Here is a 22007-nt window from a genome sequence, read left to right on the forward strand (position 1 = left end):
TGCACGCACACGCCCACACACACACACACACACACACACATACACATACACACACACATGCACGCACACACACACACACATACCAGCACACACACACACACACATACCAGCACATAGATTGAGAAGCACTGTCACACAGGATGTCAGACACACAAATAGTTCACAGGAGAAGAGGACTTGCTAACACCAAGAGTACATAACCCCCCAGAGTGTGCAACTCCCACATACCCTGCTGTCCCGACAGAATTTCAAGTTGACGTCATTATTTATGACGCAATGCTCCTTGCACCAGTGATTTACAACATTTGTACAGGTGTCAGCCCATCACACGTTTTTCTTTGCAATAATTTGTACAGGATCGATCGGCTTCGGTCAACCACAGGTTCCTGATTCGCCTGATAATCCGTGTACAGTGCGCATTGCATCATCAAAATGACGTCAACTTGAAATTCTGTCGGGACAGCACCCATAGTGGAGTTGCACACTCTGGGGGGGGGGGGGGTATGTAGTCTTGCTAACACTTTGCCATTTCAAAAATTCCACCTGTCGCGATAGTTGAAGAAAGTTCAACTCTTGCGACATGTGACGCACGACGTACACAAGAGCAGGTTTTTTTTTACTTTGGGAGCATGCGCAGTGCACATGCATAATACTGCTAGTACATAAGGGTAGCACAAACAACAAAAGTCGCATGTTGTGTCGCAAAAAGTTGTATTGTGAATCGGCCTTTCATGCGTGCCCAAACGCACGCTCAGGCTTTCACAACACAACAGCAATCCGAGTCGTAATTAGCGCATGCGACGTCTTCGAGTACTAATGTTTTGACACCGCCAGTCAAAATGACTGGCATGTCTGCCAGTATGCGCCTCAAACGCGCTGAAACTTCCAGCATTTTGGTATTGCCATTTCGGCATTTCCATACGCATGACGCCCAAAAGCCAGCAAAAATACGCACAAACGTGTGGTTTCACACGTATTTTTGCAGCCTTTTAGGGCGCCATGCGTATGGAAACACGCCGAAATGGAAATTCCCATATGTTGGAAGTTTCTGCTCGTAATAGGCGCATACTGGCGTATATACCAGTCACTTTGACTGGCGGGGTCAAAACACTTGGTACTCGAAGGCATCCCACACTCTATTGAAATATGCTTTTTTTGTGAAAGCCTGAACGAGCGTTTGGGCACGCATGAACTGCAAACGTACCGCGTCCACACTCCAGTTGTGAACACAGCTTTTCAAAGAGAGTTAATAGAGAGGTTCCGCACTACGTAAGGTTGAGCAACTTTTTATTAGTCGGAGGGAAAACCCTTGAATTCGCGAGTTTGCACTCCACTTACGGAAAGTTGGGGCTCTGATAACTCAGGTGCTGCGTAGGGGATTGGGGTACAAATTTATGACTGTCTCTCCAGGTCGATCCGGTCGTACAGCGCTGTGTTCGGAGTTGCCAAGGGTAGCTACGTGATTTGAAAACTCCGTGTGGTGGAACGCAGATGCACATGCAGTTTACGTAAGACTTTCCGTAGATTGACTACGTTTTTTACTAACGTAATCACGTTATGCGGAACCTTTCTAATGTCTGTAGCAAGCAAATATCACCAGACATGGCCAAATTTCTGATTTCGCTTTAAGTTAGTTGGCTCTTTTTTTTTATCCCTGAGTGGACCTTGTTTGCTCACTATGGCATTTTGGTTCCTTGGACATAGGCAAAATAAGAAAAAATCGACTAAAATGCGCACTGAAACAAAGTACAACAACGATTAACAAGGGGTCACTTCTGCTCACAACGACACAGCATAGCCAAACCAACCACCATAGTCTGCTACAACATCAGTCCCCAAGCGCCAACAAGACTTAGTAGTCTTGAATAAAGCTACCCGCTAAAATTCACTGGGGAGATATTCAAATTTCGAACTCTCCAACGGCCATGCACTAGCCGAATCCAATCTTGTGGCAGGAAAGCACCTACGGAGCGCCACGAACTCGAACGATGGCGCCGCGAAGCATAGCTTGCTGAGCAACAACCCAATATTCTGAAAAAGAAGAACTGCTCCACAACCACAAAACAGCAAGGACCGCAACAGTAGTGCGAGATTGGGCGGCCAGAACGTTCCCTTGTGCTGGGCAGATTTTTTGGAGTGCACGTGAGTTTCACATGCGTGCAACGCTCCCATCAAAAAAATTCAAAACTTTTCGCAGGTTGCTATGAGCCCACGTACATGTACATGACTGTACCTTATAGTCCTATGCTAGTAGCTGAAATTCCCGAGTGCAAGTGGCCAACTATTGCGAACGTTAGCGCGAAATATGTGTTCTGCATGCTTTTCGCTTCAAGAAAGTACACGTTCACTCGTGCTTGCTTGAGAAGTGGTCGTCATTAGATTGCTTATTTGTTGCGAGTGGCGGCACCCTGAGTCATTGGTGCCTGAGATGAGAGCTCTTTTGACTACGTTGTCCATGGCCGGAGATCCACAAACAAACGGGTTGGCTTGTGCCGTAATCCGGCGCATCAACACCTGAAATTCAAAAAAAAGGCATCCGATTGATGTAACCGACTAACGAGCAGGCAGGAGATCTGAGATGGTTCCGGAGATGAAGCAAAGCGGGCTGCCCCATCTATGGGAAAGCTAGCACTCGCTGACCAAGCCAATGTGGCAATTGTAGAGATCAAGCACAACAATGAGGATTGAGGCCCAATGGGGTGGCCCACATGCGTGCACTGTGCACCACCCGTCCGCGATGATCGAAAACTACTGCAAAAGTTTGTTTCGCGCTTCCTGCAAAGTTTCGCGTTCAAAGCTGCGAATGTTCCCACAAAGTTTCGCTTCTTGTGACGAAAATTCACGAAAAATTCAAAAAAAATTCAAAAAAAATTCACGAACACTAGAGAGGTTGCGCACAACGAAAATTCGTTAGATTTCGACCGTCCGGGTTTGAGTAACGAAAGTTGCTCCGAAGATCCGTCCAAACGTGACCGAAACAGAGCAAATCTACGAAAATATTTTTCGTTACCTGGAGTACTAAAATACTGATATTTTACAACTCCCTATCTTGACTCTTCGTACCCGCGCGGTAGGCGGCTGCCGCGTCGACCCGATGCTGCACGCTTAGGCACTGCATGACTTTTGGTAGCTCGGCGTGCCCAATCCGGGACAAATAATCCGCCATACTCAGTTCAGGTGAAGTTCCTGGCCTGTGGATGGGTCTCATCGGGAACTGTTGCAGATAATCCAGCCACCGTGCACGTCGCCCATGGGTCTCATCCATCGCCAGGCTGTTGATCCATTTGAGTGCTGTGTGGTCGGTGATAAGGTCAAATGGCTGGCCGGAGAGATAGACCCTAAACTTCTTGATGGCCAGGATCACTGCCAGCAGCTCACGGTCCGTGACAGGGTAGTTCCTCTCTGCCTGCGTCAATGTCTGGTGGAAGAACGCTACCGGCGCTAGATGCTTGCCGTCTCGTCGCTGTGCCACCATTGCACCGGTACCGACGTCCGATGCATCTGTTACTAGTATGAACGGCCTCTTCATGTCCGGTAACTGCAAAACCGGTGCTGAGGCGACCTGTCGCTTTAGCGTCTCAAATGCTAAACTTGCCTTCTCACTCCATTGAAGCAGCGTGCTGCGAGGACCCTTCATCATTTCGTACAGTGGTTTTGCAATGGTCGCCATGCCTGGGATCCAGCGCTGAACGTATGAAAAGGCGCCCATAGCCTTCCGGAGCATAGTAACAGTTGTAGGCTTAGGTGTGCGGAGCAACGACTGAGTCCTGGCCTCGGAGATGCGCATTGTGCCTGCTGCTATTACGTGCCCAAGGAACTCCACCTCCCGCACACCGAAACAGCATTTGTCGGGGTTCAGCAGTACACCAGCCGACCTGAGTTTACTGAGCACCTCCCGCAACCGGCTGTTGTGCTCCGTCCAGCTGCGTCCCCATACCAGCACGTCGTCTAGGTAGCATAGCGCAGCCGTCCAATTGAGTTCGCCCAGAATCGCTGACATCAGACGCTGAAAGGTCGCCGGGGCTCCCGACAGGCCAAACGGGGTGCCCTGACCAGTCCATTCATACTGGCCATCCGGCGTGACGAAGGCAGTCTTGGCCGCATCCTCACGACGCATGGGCATTTGATAGTAGCCGGATTTCAAGTGAACCGTGGAGAAGAACTGCGCTTCAGTCAACTGATCCACCAAGTCGTCTATCAGAGGCAGTGGGTGATGCTGGGGATGACTGTCTGCGTTTAGCCTTCGGTAGTCCATTGCCAGTCTCAGTCGGCCATTCTTGCGCCGAGCAGCCACTATTGGAGCAGCCCATGGCGAAGTAGACTCCCGGATCAGTCCCTGTTGAATGAGGTACTCGACTTCGTCCCGCACCTCCTTCCGTGCGTCCGGTGCCATCCTACGAGGCCTTGACCACTGTGGTGCTGTATCACTCTTGAGGTGTATTTCATGCTGGATGCCAGTTCTTGCCGTCGGTAGCTGATCGCCTTCCGCCCAGAACACATCGCCATACCCGTTGACCAGCTCCTGAATCTCCTGCTTCTTGCTGTCCTGTAGGCTTTCATCCAGCTTGTACCCCGTTACCTGCCGCCTCGGCTCATCACTCTTCGCCGGGTTCTGCAGCGACATTTCGAATTCAGCACGTGCTATTCCCACCACCTTTCCTTTGTGCAGTACTGCTTCACTGTTCCCTGCATTCACCATGCGTACCGTGGCCCCGAATGCCGTGGGACGCAGCAGACAGCACATTGCTCTGACTGTGTCGTTGTTGCTTGCCATGGTTGGCTCGCGGAGGTATTCCGCACTGGGCGTCCGACCGCTGAATGTGCATGGGACCAATGCCTCCTCGCCCGGTTTAACCTTGATCGTGTCCTGCACCATGACCCTACACACTCCTGTTGGCCGGTGTGCTCGGTCCAGAGGACGGGAGTTGCGATATACTGTTTCCAGTTTCAGGTGGTGTCCCTGCATGATTAGCGTGCTGTTTGGCCAGTCCCAGGTTTACTTTCCTAGCCGACTCAAGAAGTACGCACCTCCTATCATGGGCACCACCAGGTCTGTTACTACGTGAAACGGGTGGCTGGTGACAATGACCCTTAGGCCTACCCATCCGAACCGTCATTCGTAGCACACCCTCCATCTTGACCACATTGCCGGGCGCTGCTCTTGGGTTCGACTGTGATGTTGGCTGTATATGCTGCTTCTGGTGTTCGCTGATGTGTTCACTGCTGATTAAGCTGATGTCTACACCCGTGTCCAGGAGCATGCTCACCTCTTGACCCCCATCTGCGCACGCACGCACAAACGGATTCCGTCTCAATCCCTGCACGCACTGTGTCTTCGGCTCAGTCTGCAAATATTGCCCTCTGTTACCGCCGCCCTGCAGGCTGGGCCGGTGGGGCTTTACCGAAAAATCCTTCCGGCTCGTACGCTGCTCGGCTTGTGCCCGTGGCCTCCAGGTTGGTGACTCCCTCTTCCTCGACGGGCAGTCCCGCCAGCCTCCTCGGTGATTCTGTGACCCACAGTACCAGCATTTCCAATTGCCCGGTCCTGGTCGTCTCCCCGTCTGTGGAGTCCGAGTGGCATCTGTGCGCAGTGCAGCGACTTGTTCTCTCAACTATGTGACCTGGGTCCTTAGCTCATTCACCACAGGGTCTGTCTGCAGGATGTTTGCGCTCGGCTGTGAGGTCCTACTGTCCTCGGCTGCCCGCCAACACGACTTGAGCCTAGTCGCTTTGGACAGCACTTCCTCGTACGCCTTGACCGTGCTCGTCTCCTCCTTGATGAATCCAAACACCTGTAGTTCCTCCTTTAGACGTTGGTCCCGCACACTGCGCACAAACTTTGATAGTACTCTCTCCCGCCGAGCCTCGTCAGAGAGGTTCGGGAATGCAGTGCCAGCTAGCTGTTGTAGACGACTGGGGAAAGCTGGAGTCGTTTCTCTCCCTTCCTGGAACGATTCTTCGAAATTGTTAATGTAGGCCACCCTGGCCTTAGTGTGGCCATACCGTGACTCCAGCAGCTTCATGACTTCCTCATCATCCTTAAGGGCATCTTTGTTCTCGTCCTGGCTCAGCCACAATAGCGGTTCCCCCCGGAGCTGTTGCATAATCATTCGAGCCCGGAACTCCTTATCCTCAGCCCATAGTTTGGCCTCTCCTGACACGTCCTTCAGCTTGTCGTTGAGAGCCTTTGTATTCCCGTATGCAGCGACGAACACTCTCCACTCACTCAGTGTTGTGGATGCTCCAAACTCGTGCTTGAACTTCGCTGCCATCCTCTTCCTTGCGTTGAATCTAGCCTCTGCCACCAGTGAGACGGTTGTATTGTCCAGGATAACTCTGCCTTCATCAACAATCAGAAGCCCTCTAAATACCAGTACAGCAATACAGGTGCTAATGCACAATAGTGTCAGGTATGGATATGATTGTGTCAAGTGTCACATAGGAGGTGTGTATAGCACACCGCTCACAGGACGATCGTTAAATTTGCGACTCATTACAATAATATGTCTCGCAGTTGCTGATGTCAACAAACACCGTAAGGCTATGATCACTCTGCACTCTGCACATCGAGAGGTTTGTTATAGGCAATTCACACGACAGGCACTTGCACGCGTTACAGCAAGTGATTCACCTGAAAAGTGACTGTGTGGATTCACACGGCTGCACTCAACGACAGGCCCGTTTGCATTTTTGAATGATTCACCAACCAGTTACCATGAGTATTTCAAATTTTCAAAACACGCAAACAATAATTATCATGTTGAAAAGAGCCGCGTAAAATCAAGTCTTGTTTCGCGCTTTTTGGTGTAAATGTACTCGTGCACGCCACGATTATCATTAAAGTGGGCCCCCAGCTAGCTTGCAATTTTCAGCCACTCATTCACAGGGAAAATACCATAGCAACGTTCCGGTGCACGTGGATTTGCCTGTCGTGTGAATCGCCTATAATGGCCTATTCACACGACAGGCACTTGCACGTTTTACAGGGAGTGATTCACAAGAAAAGTGACTGTGTGGATTCACACGGATGCACTCAACAACAGGCGCGTTTGCATTTTTGAATGAATCACCCAACAGTTGCCATGAGTATTTCAAATTTTCAAAACACGCATACAATAAGTATCATGTTCTAAAGAGCCGCGTGAAAAATCAAGTCTTGTTTCGCGCTTTTTGGTGTAAATGCACTCGTGCAAGCCAGGATTATCGTGAAAGTGGGCCCCCAGCTAGGCCTTGACAGATTATGCTAGCATAACTTTTCGCATAATTCCGACCAAAATCGAATAATCGGATAATTCGAGGCAAATTGCACACGAATGGCCTAAAATTGGAACAATCCGCCTTTTCGCATCAAATTCCATATAGTTGTACATGTTCTACAAGTACAAGTACAAGTAGATGAGCTATTGTTTGGCAGCTATGTGAAGCAGTTGACTCGAGATGTACCTTGAAGTCGTAGGTTTACGACTCCCTTGAGAACATGTCCAGTCCACTACAATCAGTGACGGTCGTAGCTAGGTCGGACGGTGCGTTGACCCTGTTGAATTCTTGCTACTACAGTGCAACGCCCTCTACATAAATACCCCTGTTATTTTGTACAGAACCAATATACATCAGCAGCACATGTGAGCATAATGCGGCATAACATAATGATAACTTTTAGCATAAAAAAAGCATAATTCTGCAATTTTTTCAGCAATGCGAAACCATAAATTCACGAAAATATTAGCACAATCTGTCAAGGCCTACCCCCAGCTCGCTTGCACTTTTCAGCCACTTCCAGCCACTTTTCTCATTCACAGGTGAAAAACCCTAGCAACTTTCCGGTGCCCGTGGATTTGCCTGTCCTGTGAATACCCTATAAGGCAGCTGGACTTATAGGTAAGGGGGGGGGGGGAGGAGATCGAGTGTGCCAACATCTCATACTCTTGAAAATACTTAGCGGACTGTCGGTTGCTAGGTTCTAGAAAGATCGAACAGCCGGTGCACATGGAGCCGCCTCATGTCAACCAAATGGTACTCCAGAAACAGAGCACATTTATGTGAAAAAGTGCACCAAACTTGGTTGCATTCTTCAACAATGTATACTTGTCACTATGGTCAGGTCGTACAGTACATTGAGTACAGCACTCCAAGTGCAATGCAAAGGTGTATGCAGGCGTGATCATCTGGAATCAAAAAAGATGTTCCCGCTCGGTTTCACTTTGTAACAGTAAAACTGCTCGGTCTGCGAGCAGAACCTGTTTCACTGAGCTTGTCCTGATTTCGGTTTTTTGATACGGATAGCCTGGTGAATTTACTTGCCAGCGGATGTACGCAGCGTACACAGTCACACAAAAACACTGAAATCCTAAAACAGGACGTCTAAAATCATGCAAACTTGGCTGATTTGAGGGCTGCGAAACACGCAAATGTGAGCTTTACGCAAGTCGCGTGACGTAGTGCTCGAACTGCGCTGTTTCAGATCTGATATGCACAGTTGCACACTCTGGTTTTCATGTGCTCTTGGTACTATGTACAGGGCAGTTCAAATCGTACGGGATTCGGTGTACACTAGATTGTTCACTTTGCCAGCGAACCACGATACAATCGGAAGCACACGGTTGACAGGGTGTGTGCGCAAAACAAAACGGATTGTAAATCAGTGGTTGCTGATTGCAAACCACAACAGTACGAGTCGTACCAACCAAATGCACCCGTAATCCTTTTACCGCTAATGACGTATATATACGTCATGGTGTCGATAACCATCTGTAGGTGTGATCTTTAGTGTGTGGTCGTTCCTGGCCAGTTGGTATCGTCACTGCGTCATGCGCGAGAGGTAGCGGGTTCGAATCCAGCTTCATTACATGATGCGTCTTGTTTTTCCTTCTTTTTCACGCGATGTTTTGGCTCAAATTTCCGACTTTGCTGTATTTTATGCAATTTGGGTGAACTTGCGAGTCATAATATTATGACACCTTGCTTCTTCTTTTGGGTACTATATAGGGGTGAAACGATTAGTTCGAATATTCGAGTATTCGTTCGAAAATTTCAAACGAGCGAGTATTCGAAATTTTGCACTCGATCGTTTTTTAGTATTGGCATTGTATTTTCCAAAAACTTTTGTTGTACGGCTGGTCCACTGGTATGCATGCGTTATGCATGGCTTTGAGTCAGTATTTTTTAGTGTTGAAACGAATAATCGAATAATTTAGAATATTCGTGGGGTGAACGAATAATCGAATAGTCGTAGGAATTATCAGAAATCGAGAAAAAAAAACGATCTATGCTCAGTGCTGACTCTACTTTTGGATATTTGCACTGCGTAGATCTGCTCGTAGTATTTCTTCTCAATCACTTCTCCTCCAAGGTTTAATCTCCTATCGGTATCTAGTAATACATGTACTTCTGTTCTTTCCATATGAGGGAAACATGGATGCCGTGAATGTGATTTTCGGTCTTTGACCACTTTCGACCAAGACCCTATGCAGAGCTGGATCAGGCGTTGCACACTCTGGGGGGTTATGTACTCTTGGCGGTACAGGTTAACCGGTTTTGCTCCTCCACATAACAAAATCCGATAATCAGCAAAAATATATTTAAAAAACTACTTAAAAAGTGCTGAAAAAGTGTTGAAAAATGCCATCATGCGTATGATAGAATATAGATTATTCGTTCGATGGAGGGCAAAATTATTCGATAGATTATTCATTCGAAGAATGCGTGTTCGGTTTAAACACTAGACTATTTTTAAGACTTGGACGATGCAATCACCACGGCAAGTAACGTTCTGAGGTATGAAAGTACTGATGAAAATCGTTACTTTACACTTTGTTCAAGACGTTGGCGACTTTTGTTCGATGTTCACAGATAATTTCTTCCGGATTGGGCGAGAACTCGCAAATCTAGTGCTTTTGAATTTTGATAAAATACTCGAAATAATCGGATACTCGATCGAATATTATGAACGAGTGACCGGTTGGTCAAAATAGATACTCGTTTCACCCCTAGTACTATATCAAGTTACTCAACGTTCTGGCAGTACAGTAAAACCTGGTTCAAGCGACCACCCCACGGTGCAAGCAAAACAGGTTGTTAAAGCCAGGTGGTCTTTAGAACCGGGTCCTACAGTGTCTGTGTAGAACTGCCCGTGCATAGAAAAACGGTCGTTAAGAGCAGGTGGTCGCTAAACAAAGAGGTCGCTTACAGCAGGTTTTACTGTAGGCTTGGCCGCTCCATTTCCCGAAAGTTCAAAAGCCCAGTTGCCAGGGCCATAAAGTTGTGGAACTGGCCATTTGCCTTATTTTTAGCATTTTGCCCAGTGGCTGAATGGCATACCCCTATAGCGGTAAAAGGATTAACAAGTAAAAAACAAACCCAACTTGTTTTAAAAGAATTCAGATGGTGAGCCCAGGAATTTTTTTGAACAATTTTGTGCTAGATTGTGCACGCCTGACTGTTCAAAATCTGGTTTAGTTGTTGGACTCGATCGCATAACTTATGCCCGCAATTTCCATGTTACAAACTCAACTTGTTGTAGCACAAGTAGCGGGGGTATGCAAGGAGGCAAGAAACACAAACAAAGCTCTCTTACAGGTGCCGCAGAGGAAAGCGGACACAATGTCATGATCCTGCCAGGTTGGGAGGCGAAGTGGGTAGTATAAATAATCAGTTAGTTGGCCTATATATGGGATGCGGTGGGGTAAGCGGAAACGTGAGTGGCCCAGCCCGCTGCCGCAGGACCGGTCGCGGTCTAGTTGACCATCCCTGGTGTACATTTTCCAGACGGTGATGTTGGGGTGCAGTCCCGGAATTGTGCCCGACACTGTCTCCACTAGTTCGATGAGGCAGTGAAACACACAGCCACACACACACACACACACACACACACACACACACACACACACACACACACACACACACACACACACACACACACACACACACACACACACACACACACACACACACATACACACACACACACACACACACACACACACACACACACATGCACGCACGCACACACACACACACAAAGAACGACCAAAAAGAATGCATTGATCACTAATGAACCTGCGCATTGGGCTTGAGTGTGACGAACCTTGCCGTTGGTGGAAAAGCGTGTCCTCACATGGATCAAAAGCCAGGCCAATTTGCTCACTGGGTCAAACGCAAGACAACAGTTTTTTCTTCCCTCACAGAGAGCACACATAAGACAAAGTTTGCCCTAAAAATATTATACTGGATGGGAAGTGAACTCCTCAGGGTCAATCAGAGACATCAAGGTTACCCGGGTGGCGTGGAAAATCTTGGGGCACTGGGAATTTCCGTCCGAACTCCCATCATTCATATGAACACATTAAGGCCTAGTCGCAATACCATTTTTTGCAGAAGAATAGTTCATACTTTTTTCGTCCTCCTCGCCGCTGCTCTTGGTGCTGGTGACAAATACTTTTCCTTGTGATCGACTCTCTCGCCTTCGCAAGCTCATCGCTATTCTTCTCCGCTGTCTGGCTATATTCTAAAGGGAAGTCGATCGTGATGGTCGCCTTCTCTATTGGACTTTGTGTGGGCAGCATGGCTCCTGTGTGGTTCAAATCAGTCCGCGTTTTTGCATGATTTTATTTTGAACGACGACGACGCGTACAGTCTTGCAAATCTCCACGATGCGCTGGATACTCTGGGCTGGAAGTGAGGGAACTGCGATCTCAGCTTGACGAGCGATCCCCAAGGTAAGCAATTTCGGCCGTTTTGCAAAATGGAACTGACTACGAGTAGCCGATTACTTTCTTGCCGCTCTTGCGCAGTGTGACAAGATAATCTATTTTGATGCGGCATGGTATCAATCAGAACCACCCACCCGTCGCTCTCGAAATCCACTCGAAATCTAGTTTGACTTTTCTGGCACTGGTAAACTAACTTACTGGCCAAAATCAGGATGAAATGGGCTGCCAAGTGGGGATTGGCGACATAAAAACAAAGCTAAAAGATGAGGGACAATGTTGATGACGAGGACCAAGTATACTAACAAGCTTACAGGCCAGTGGGAAGGGTGGACACGTGGATTTAGACTGAAATTTCTGTGTGGACTTTGACTTTTATGGCATGGCGTAGTGGGTGAGTCATTAATTTTTGCATCTAAAATAGCTAGGAAAGCAGCAGTGTTTTAAGGCCATGGCTTTAAAGGCGCTGACACACGGTATACCGCGCAGAGAACTCAAGTTTATATTTTCAACCAACTTTAATATCGTACTGTGAGCCCAGAAATCTTTCGCGATCCTGAAACATTCGCGATTTCCGCGATGGGTGTGAAGTCGTGAAGGTAAAGTGGGCGCAAAGAGCGAAACTGTAGACTCGAGTCAATCATCAAATTGACTCTGGTCGCAAACGTTTGCAGGCGCAAAATGGTTTGTCATCGCCATTCGTGAAATAAAAAAGGCGCAAACGATTGCGGGTCTAGAGGACGCGATTTTAGAAGTTTGGTATCAATAATATACTAGAGACTGCTTCCTGCTTTATCCGAGAAAATATAAATTAACACACAAACCGTGCGAAAATGTAGGAACTTTTTTCTGTACTAGGTCGTACAAATCACAAATTGTCTGTGTACTTTAACTTTCGGTAGTTTCGGTGCATCTGTTTCATACCTAAAATTTCAACACACCGAACAGACACCAACACACATAATCCAATAGGGAACTGCTTCTCTGTGACCTGGCCTTTTGCCCTCATAACGAAAATAGCGAGCACCGAAAATTTCTGAAATTACAGTACCCGGTTGGGTGTTCACTGTGTGCTATACATGCTGATCGCTGATTGGGTCAATTCAGCCCCAGTACCAATGGCAGACGATCGCTTTTCTAGCTTCATCACTTTCGACAGAACTAATGGGGAGCTGGATATTTGTCTGAGAGAATAAAACCGCTTCGTATGAAATGCCATTTGGGTTTGTATCATCCTGGAAACGACAGTAAAACCAATCGGGTACAGTGCATTCAAAAACCCAACCAACCCAGTCCACGGGATTTTGTACATCTGTATAACGTGCAGACCGCTTATTGTGTACATGTACATACAAATACAATTCTGCACCGTATTTGGGCATGTCGGACCGTAAATGGGACACTACCCAGTCTGGCGCATCGCCTATTGATGCATCAGCCACGGCGCGTGCCTCTGCGCAGACAGAGCTGACTCACCGGCACAGACGAAGCGCGTGCGCGCAGCCTGACCGCTGGGAAGGCTGGTCACCTGAGGCTCGCCCGGTTTTAGATAAACGCGCGGCGTGAAGGCAGAGTAGCTTGACACTTGCTGGCCGTGCACACGGGCATGCTTGGCCAGGACCAGCTGATGGCGCGGCAGCAGGAGAGCATTGGTGCCGTACTGACGGCCAAACTTGTCAAAGGCGTCGTCCAGGCAGGACTCCCTCTGCGCCTGCTCCACTGTCATCAGGTTCACTGGACGGTACTTTGACGCCTCCTTCTCGCTGACACAGTACGACAGTGGGTCCGCCACGTTCGGCTCGTCATAGTACTGTAGGCGCGGCTGATACACGTAAATGTTCAAGCCGTCCTTCATGACGCACTGATGGATATTACTGACAGCTGCATGAGTGAAAAAAAAACGCCGCATTCGGCAGCCAAACAACAAAAAGAGCGAATATCGTCAATCAGTTGCAGTGAAACCCTCACGCAAATTTCCCGGGACCAACATTACCAGTGCTATAACTCAAGAACCGCTTACTGTATCGCTTTGAAAATTGTTTGAGGCGACAGATGAGAGTTTTTTCTTTGCCCTACAAATTTCGATCTCTCCGAAAGACCGATATTTGACCAAGTTACGAAAATTTAAAAATGCCTACCCCATCGAACATCGGTGTTTGATCAATGTATAGGCCAGCCAATAAAGGGTTAAGAAGAACACCAATAAGACAAACCTTCGCCATAGAAGAACAACTACTGTGAAAGCAGAAAATTTTGCTGGTGTTTTATATTCGGTAACTTCGATGCCGACAATTGTTACCGAAAATAAAACGCACTGAAAACGTTGGTACATCTGGTACAGTATTAAAGGGGAACTGTCACCAAAACATTTTCTTTGTCTTATCTTGTAGTTCCTTGCAACTCGAATGCTCACTGTCTGACACCATCTTTACGACATTATTTCGTCCGCTAATCTCCGCTACTCGTCGTCTCACCTGGCTTCAGAAGATGTTACGAGAGATAGGAGAGTCTCCAGCAGGCAGCGCATCCATCTTCAGGAAGTGGAAAGAGCAAACGGCATGGTCCTTGGTTGAGGTAAATGCTGAACGTTTGATTTGTCCCAACCAAGATTTCAGCACTTGGTTCGTCACGATTTTCGCTTGCCAGTTAACGTCTCCGCACTCCACCTTTCTTTCCCCTGTCGGTGTCACGTCCCAGTACACAACGGAGAGGACTACTAATAAACAGTTCACGGCACTAACAGCATTGAACACAGTACTTCTTTCACTTCGTGAATACAAGAAGATAACTGAAAATGACACAATTCTGCAGTGATCGACCTTCTCTCTCACGGAGCTAAGCAGAATGTGCATCATCACCTGTAGTCGCCATGGAAACGGGATCGGGAAATCGGCGATATGGCAAGTTTCCCTTGCCGTACGCAAGCGAGAGATATACCATCTGAGCCCTACTTGAAAAATCGATGCACTTCCACTTTAACTCGATCGACCAGAACACAGGCTGGACGATGAATGTACGCGTGGAGGTCAAGTCCGGCGTGACGTCACTCGGTACTTCGAGACAATTTTGGGGACCTTCTTTTCAAGTTTTCACCCACTTCCAGTCATCGCAGAGAAAAACGAATAACACCATCGTGATCAGGAGCCAAAATACTACAAAATACTACAAGATAAGACAAAGAATTTGTTTGGTGACAGTTCCCATTTAGGGCCTGGTCAGACTGCGGCAAATTTTGGTTGCCTGACGAAAAAAGAACAGCGTCCAGAATTTTAATCGCGATCACACTACACATGTGGGGAGAGTGAAAATCAAACTTTATTTCGAGCGTCAAGTGGTAATCTCCACGAACGACGTCAAATTCATTCACCTTGGGGATCGCCAACACCTTCAGTGCAATCCTTGCAACCATCCTTAGGAGTTTTGTTGTTGTCCGTGGCCAATTAGCTCCTCGATATCGAGATGAAAAAATCAGTGAATATCAGCGTCAATGGCGTATCAGCGTCATATCCTGTTTGGAGCGGAAAAGCGTGGTCCGTTCTTGCTTTTTTTTGGAGCGTCAACTCTCGCTTTTGCCGCTCTGGCGGCAAGTTACTATGGAGATTCGGATTATAATCCTAGGATTATTTCGATTTTGCCGCAGTCTGACCAGGACCGAAAGCGGATTTCACAGAAGCTTTTTGCGATTATTATTATTATTATTTGAAACTCGGATGTTGAGCCATAAATAAATGTGGAAGAGAAAAAGACATATGGATACGAGTTAAGAGTAACTCTCCATCACTGTAACATGATACTATATACAGTCAGAAAGTGCAATAACTAGGCACAAAACTGACAGAGTACTAAAACATTCGACGTCCTGACACCTAGCTTTAACACATCTCCGTAGCGCTAACCGACAGCCTTCCAACTTGGAAGGTTCAAGGTTATGGAAAAGACCAAAGAGGGGAAGGCATCGTCCAGTAACAATCGACATTCTTTGTTCCGTTGGGACTGTGGCTTTTGCTCGTTTTCGTTGCGCTTGCCTTCCCCTCTTTGGTCTTTTCCATAACCTTGAACCTTCCAAGTTGGAAGGCTGTCGGTTAGCGCTACGGAGATGTGTTAAAGCTAAGTGTCAGGACGTCGAATGTTTCAGTACTCTGTCAGTTTTGTGCCTAGTTATTGCACTTTCTGACTGTATATAGTATCATGTTACAGTGATGGAGAGTTACTCTTAACTCGTATCCATATGTCTTTTTCTCTTCCACATTATTATTATTATTATTATTATTATTCGACTACACCATAGCTCAGTGGTTAGAGCATCGCTGGCTACAAGCGAGGGTCCCTGGTTCGAGTCCTGGTGGTGACAGTCAATTTTTTCTTCAGACTTTTCCCGTTTGTCTCTTTCCCTCAAACCAGTCATTATTATTATTATTATTATTATTATTATTATTATTGAAAAACAATCCAGAAAGATACTAATGAAGAGAAATGGAGTGAGAAGAAACAACACCTATGAAAATTATAATCCCTTAATCTGTGTGTCCAGAAGGACAGCATTATTTGTTTGAAATTGTTTTCGTAGCAGCTTGTTCTGTCTGTTTGGCCTTGGTTGGCTATGGTGTCATATCTTGTGTCACAGTATACTAGTAGTCCTTACAAGTTCGTTAAGTGCTTTCGCAGTTTTTTCCTGTTACTACCTTAGTGCTAGGATTATCATTTTCATAGGTGTTGTTTCTTCTCACTCCATTTCTCTTCATTATTATTATTATTATTAAATTTTTGATAGGGCAATCCCCACAGGCGTTGCGACACGCGATGCGACAGGCACGAAACTGGGAAAACCCCAAATCGCAGCCATGTTGCACCCCACGCAACTGCCGCAACTGGGCCATCGCAGAAGTTGAGCTTGGCTAAACTTTTGTGATGCGATGCGATGCGACAAGCGATTTGGCGTACGATTTTGACCTTTTCTACAGCAAAGTTGTGCAAAGGTTCAAGAGTTGATTATAAATTTATACAAGTCGTGTCAAACCGCGCGAATATCATGGTGACGTACCCAAATCAGCAAGACTTTGTCGCATCGATGACTTCTTCTGCGAATGGTCATAAAACTTTTAAAAACACAACCACGAATCGAAGCCCAGTGTACAGAGAGTATGACCGTAAGCGTGGAACTCGGATGGGTTTACTGTCAAGGCGAAATTCCGGGATCACATCATTTTAGTTATGCAGCGCGTACAAGCAGGACTCAAGCGGGTCGCTTTCTGCACAGCTGCAGCTCAGCTGCACGCACTACGCCACTTCCCGAGGCAGATCTGATCAGACATGGTGCGGTCCGGGGATTTCTCCCTGGCAAACAACCATGCAGAATAGTCAGCAGGTGCACTCACTGGGCTCCATGTTCTGTAAAGTCCGGAGCAAACGCCCACCCCGTTTTTGCAAGATCTGCTGGCCTGTACGCGCTGAGACTTGAACTTTTGGCCTGGCCCTACCTACGGGTATGTTACGGGACGGACTTGGAAGTTCACTTGACACCGTAGCGAAAAGTGACTACTGCTACGGTAAACTATGGCACAAAGCTAGAGCCGAGTAGAGGCTAGAGTTCGGAAGCTCATAGATCGATAGAGATTGCACTGCTGGGCGTACGGCTCAACTGAAAGGGTCGCAATCCACTCGAGCGGTGTCAAAGCAAGTTACTTTCGATCTGTAAACGTTCACGGATAACTTTCTTGCTCCTCTTCAGTCACCATGAATAACCTTTGCATTGCCTTTGTCTGTGAAGTTTGCAGTTACAGCCGGTCGGAGCTGCACAGAGCCTCTATGTCCAGGGACAAGTTTGTAGAATTCCCTCAGCAGCCCGAAAACGAGAACGATTGTAATGCTCTTTCTGCTATGCAATCTGGAAGAGATTTTGCCTTCTTGCAATGTGAGATAGCATTTTCGCCGTGCAGGTGGTGCCATTCTACAGCACTGCATTTGAACTCCACGTCGAACTTGTGGCGTCTTGGCATGGCGAAAAAAACAATCACTTCCAAGAACGACTGCAAAAGGATTGAATGCAGTTGGTCCCTTCTTGGCGAGGTTAGTGCATTTTTGTCCGCGGGAATTTGATGTTGAGCTACAGCGAAAGTTCGTAGGCTTTTCATGTGTACTCGTACGAAATCGAACTTTCTGTACACCATTCTTGTCCTCAGGACGAAGTACCTGTGCCCTGCATTGCGAAAATAGCACAATCGAGCTGGGGAGGGCGTTTACAGCGAAGTGGGCGTTTGCTCCAGACTTTACGGTACTCTCGTCGCCGTGAGCAACAACATTGCCCCGACAACTCACACCGAGGTAGCCATTGTGGTCCCGTTTGTGGTCCCGTCTCCCTACAGCCTAACCTGCTGGCCAGAGAAATCCTGCCACAGCACTAAAATTGCACTCGATGTGGATGCAGAAAAAAACTGGTGGCAAATTGGTCCACCCAATTCCAAAGAAAGAGAGTTTCTCTCATGTCATATTTGGTTCTTGGATGTCGAAACATGCAGAAAGGCTGGACAAGTTGACTTAGCTGCATGTACTTTATATTTAACCTGGAAACTCTTTGGGCAAAACGACGAAAATTAATTCCCAACGAATATAGTGTTCGCTTATGCACTGATAACCGGAGCTATAATGTATAATAGGCCCCTTGCAGTACAAGCTGAATTCTGTAAACACATCCGGTGAACTCGAAAGCTGTGCTGCTTTGCTCAGGCTGTTGAATGTCACTGCCCAGAACTACATCTTCCCTTTCCTTTTTCATATTCATTATAATAAATTAGACGGATACTCCAAAAGCACAAAGCAGGTCTTGATATTGGTCTTTTACCTAGACCGTAAAGGTTCTGGGAACTACGGTCCTTTGATTTCTGGGGGAGTCCCCAAAAGAGGAGTATAGCATCATAAGGGACTCAAGTTAGCTCAAATTAGGTGAAATACGCCAAACGCTTGCACTTGGCGAACTGAAAGATCGTTCGAGAGAGACGAAAATGACACATTGAGTCACTGATTAAGATTCGCACCTATGACCTATCGTATAAGCCGGCCTTCAGGATACAACCAAAATTACCATGGCATCGCACCTGTTCTAGATCGGCCAGAACATGCTCTGCTTGGTCGGGCCTCGAGGCTGGAGCAGCCTCTGCTATTCCCTTCACCGCGTGTTTTCACACGGATAGGTTGAAGCCTGGCTGCATTCAGTCACACAACGAACTACAGTCGTGGTGGTCGGTGAAATCCGACCAAAAGTGCATATCTGGCGCCCTCAACTTGCACGACCCTTTACGCCCTGTAAGTGGTACGAATGCGGCAGGAACTTCACACATGTGCAAGTAAAGTGATGTTATCTGAAGTAGTCCAGTGCACTTTGGGTCGGATTTCAGTGAGCGCGACTGTTGTGACATATAATGCCTGTACCTATGGTGAAGTAAAAAAAAGGTAACATTACATAACATTTTATTGTACAACAATGTATATGTGGCCATGGCATTTAGGCTCTGCACTCCATATAGCCGTGCTGCTACCCGCAGTCAACTGGGAACTTGTGGCCAGGCACAAGGGGTACATGGATGCGGCTAATGGGGTCTTTCTCGGCACCTGTGCCAGTGGTTGTTAGACGTATCCACGCACCCCCACCGTTAGGCGCTGCCTCTGCCGCTAGGGTTTACCAGGTGTTAGCAGCCGTCTTGAGTTCCCTTCCGGAACGGACAGGATAATATACTTTACTTACTCCATATTTGGCGTTGCCACTGTTTTCTTTTCTTTTTTTAAATCGTTAACGGTTCTAAAAATTGTCATTGTGCGCAACTTCTCTAATGATTGTAAAAAAAGAGAGAGAGAAGAAAACACAGAACGAGTTATGCAGCAACTATCCACGACTGTAACAAGATGATAAACAGTCAGAAAGTGCGAAAGTGCTGCATAACTCGTTCCCATGTGTTTTCAAATAACCAACGAGGAGACAACAGTCGTAAAATAGCAATGAAAAATATCAATTGTGCACTAATAACCATGTATAAACAATTGAAATGAAACAATTCCAATTGTGCACTCATAACCATGTATACACAATTAAGGGGGCAGCCTACCCATAAATTTCATGTGGCATTCAATTGACCGTAACTTTGGTAGTTCTCAATGGATTTGAGTGAAATTTTGACCACACACTCCTGCCACTATGCTGGCCCTCAGGACATGATTTACAAGTTCTTGCGCCTTACTGACAGGCTTTCCAGGCCGGAAAAACTCAAATTTCCGGCATAGTGCCACGGTGTGCGAGCCACCCAGGAGCCAAACAAATGCATTTACAATTTTTGCACATTTTCGTGCCCATTCTGTCGTGCGCGGGACCCAAACCCAAAACAAGTCCAGAAGCAGCCATGGGTGATGGGGTAGGGCCCCTCAACGAGGCCCTGGAATCGGTCACAACGGAACAAGTGGGCGTTCTCTCACAGACTCACACAGACCCAAGTCAATTTTTGAATTTGTTTAGGTTAAGCACGTGCTACGAGGTCGTACCTTTGATACAACATCCAGTGCTGGGACCTCCACAGGAAGCCATCTCCACAGCGCTGCACACCAAATCCAGGATACCCTCAGAAACCGGCAAAGACTACCACTCACGCTTCACTACGGCCTAGTACTGAATCCTACCTGACTTCTTGACACGATTCAAAATTGCCAAAGTCACTAAATCCACGTCAACTACAATAATCAAGCCACATATCTGCAACGTCACGAGGGTGCTGGCAAAAGTCCTGCTGCGCGGCGGCGGGCTTCGCCCGCCGCCGTGCAGCCCAATACGTGGTTTTTTAACGTGATTTTTGGACTTTTTTGGACTTGGAGCAAAATTCTGCACACTTTCGCGTATTTCCATGATACGACAAGTTGCGCACGGTCTGCTCACATTCAAATACAGTGCTGCCGACAAATGAGAGCGTGCAACAAAAACATTTTCCTTGCAAGGGCACATTTTCGGCCATAATTCTTGAACGGCTGGTCAGATGGGGACACAAATTTCAGAGAATTTGCAGCCATTCATGCTCTTTCAACTGGCGTAGCACTCAATATGAATTTACAAATTCGATTTTTCAGCGAATTTTTGGGTAATCTGCCACCTTAAAATGAAACAATTCCAATTTTAATTGTTTATACATGGTTATGAGTGCACAATTGATATTTTTCATGTGTTTTCTTCTTTCTTTTTTTACATTGGCTCAGTATCCGAGTTAATAAAAATAAAATCTCTCATGGTGAGCCAATAATTATAGTTATGATTATGAAAGGAAAAGGACAAAATGTTATGAGTTATGACAAACTGTCCACCAACGTAACCAGATCTTATACAGTCAGCGAGTGCGACAGAATGGCACGAAACTGACAAGGAGTACTGAGACCTTCTCTGGTTACGTTGGTGGACAGTTTGTCACAGCTTGTAACATTTTGTCCTTTTCCTTTCTTCTTCAAAATCTCTGATAATTATTTTTCCAAAATACTATGCACGTGCTTAGAGTACTAGTAGTGGTAAGTAATCCTTTGAAATACAAGGGCAAAACTTACACATCCAGTTTGGAACCGGGTCTGTGGTCTTCACGTTATCTCCAGATAAGTACGGCAACTTCGTAAATGTGGTAGCGCCAGCCGAAGACGAGTACAAAGACACGAGACTTGCGACCAGCAGCAAAACAAATCGCAGCGGCCAAGCCATCCTGCAGTGCTCCGGCGCACGATGGCAGGGAGACCTCTGCTGTTCAAGTCAGCTTCACGGCAATGCTGGCTGAAGCACAGAAGACGAAAAGAGTCCGCCTCTTGAAATATCCTGTCCCAGCAATTTGCTGTGTATGTCCAAGAACAATACGAACCGTCGAATTTCTCTTGCCTTCACAGCATGCACACGCTTCCTTCGAAGAAGTTTGGAAATTGATTTTGGAAATTGATTTTCCCAAAAAGTCGCTTTAGGAATGCGAAGTTGCCATGTAAGGAATGGAAGAGCTCAGCTCTGCCAAAAATGATCTGGACACACCAGGATGGGAGAGAGCTGCAGAGGGATTGATAAAATTTAATGTCCAAGCCAGTCGTTGTCCAGCAGCGAAAAGGGTGATAAATACTCGAGATAGATTGACAAAAAATGATTGAAGTTAGATACTTCAACTACTAATTTCAGCAGCTTCAGACAACATTTAGGTTGATAAAAGTGCGCGATCCACGGGCACTGTTGGTGCTCCAAAACGTTGTTGCAGGACAAAGAAATATTCAGTCATACAGGGAGTGAAGGGAAGAAGAAGTGAAGAATTC

The 22007-nt window shown here is 46.8% G+C and overlaps 1 protein-coding gene across 1 annotated transcript in view; it reads right to left on the reverse strand.

Moving 5' to 3' along the window:
• The window catches only part of LOC135826642 (fibrillin-1-like), a gene marked incomplete at its 3' end in the record, with an annotated part of 61480 nt that extends 39996 nt beyond the window's left edge, over positions 1 to 21484 (reverse strand). Inside the window, exons 1-3 of the mRNA XM_065339244.1 lie at positions 21273 to 21484; positions 13182 to 13586; positions 10574 to 10813 (exon numbers count right to left, since the gene is read on the reverse strand). Of these exons, the coding sequence (XP_065195316.1) occupies positions 10574 to 10813; positions 13182 to 13586; positions 21273 to 21420 (793 nt within the window). The remainder of the gene's footprint in view (positions 1 to 10573; positions 10814 to 13181; positions 13587 to 21272) is intronic.
• Positions 21485 to 22007: the final 523 nt, after the last annotated feature.

This window comes from Sycon ciliatum, chromosome 10 (genome assembly GCF_964019385.1).
Source record: "Sycon ciliatum chromosome 10, ocSycCili1.1, whole genome shotgun sequence".
Taxonomy (NCBI): Eukaryota; Metazoa; Porifera; class Calcarea; order Leucosolenida; family Sycettidae; genus Sycon; species Sycon ciliatum.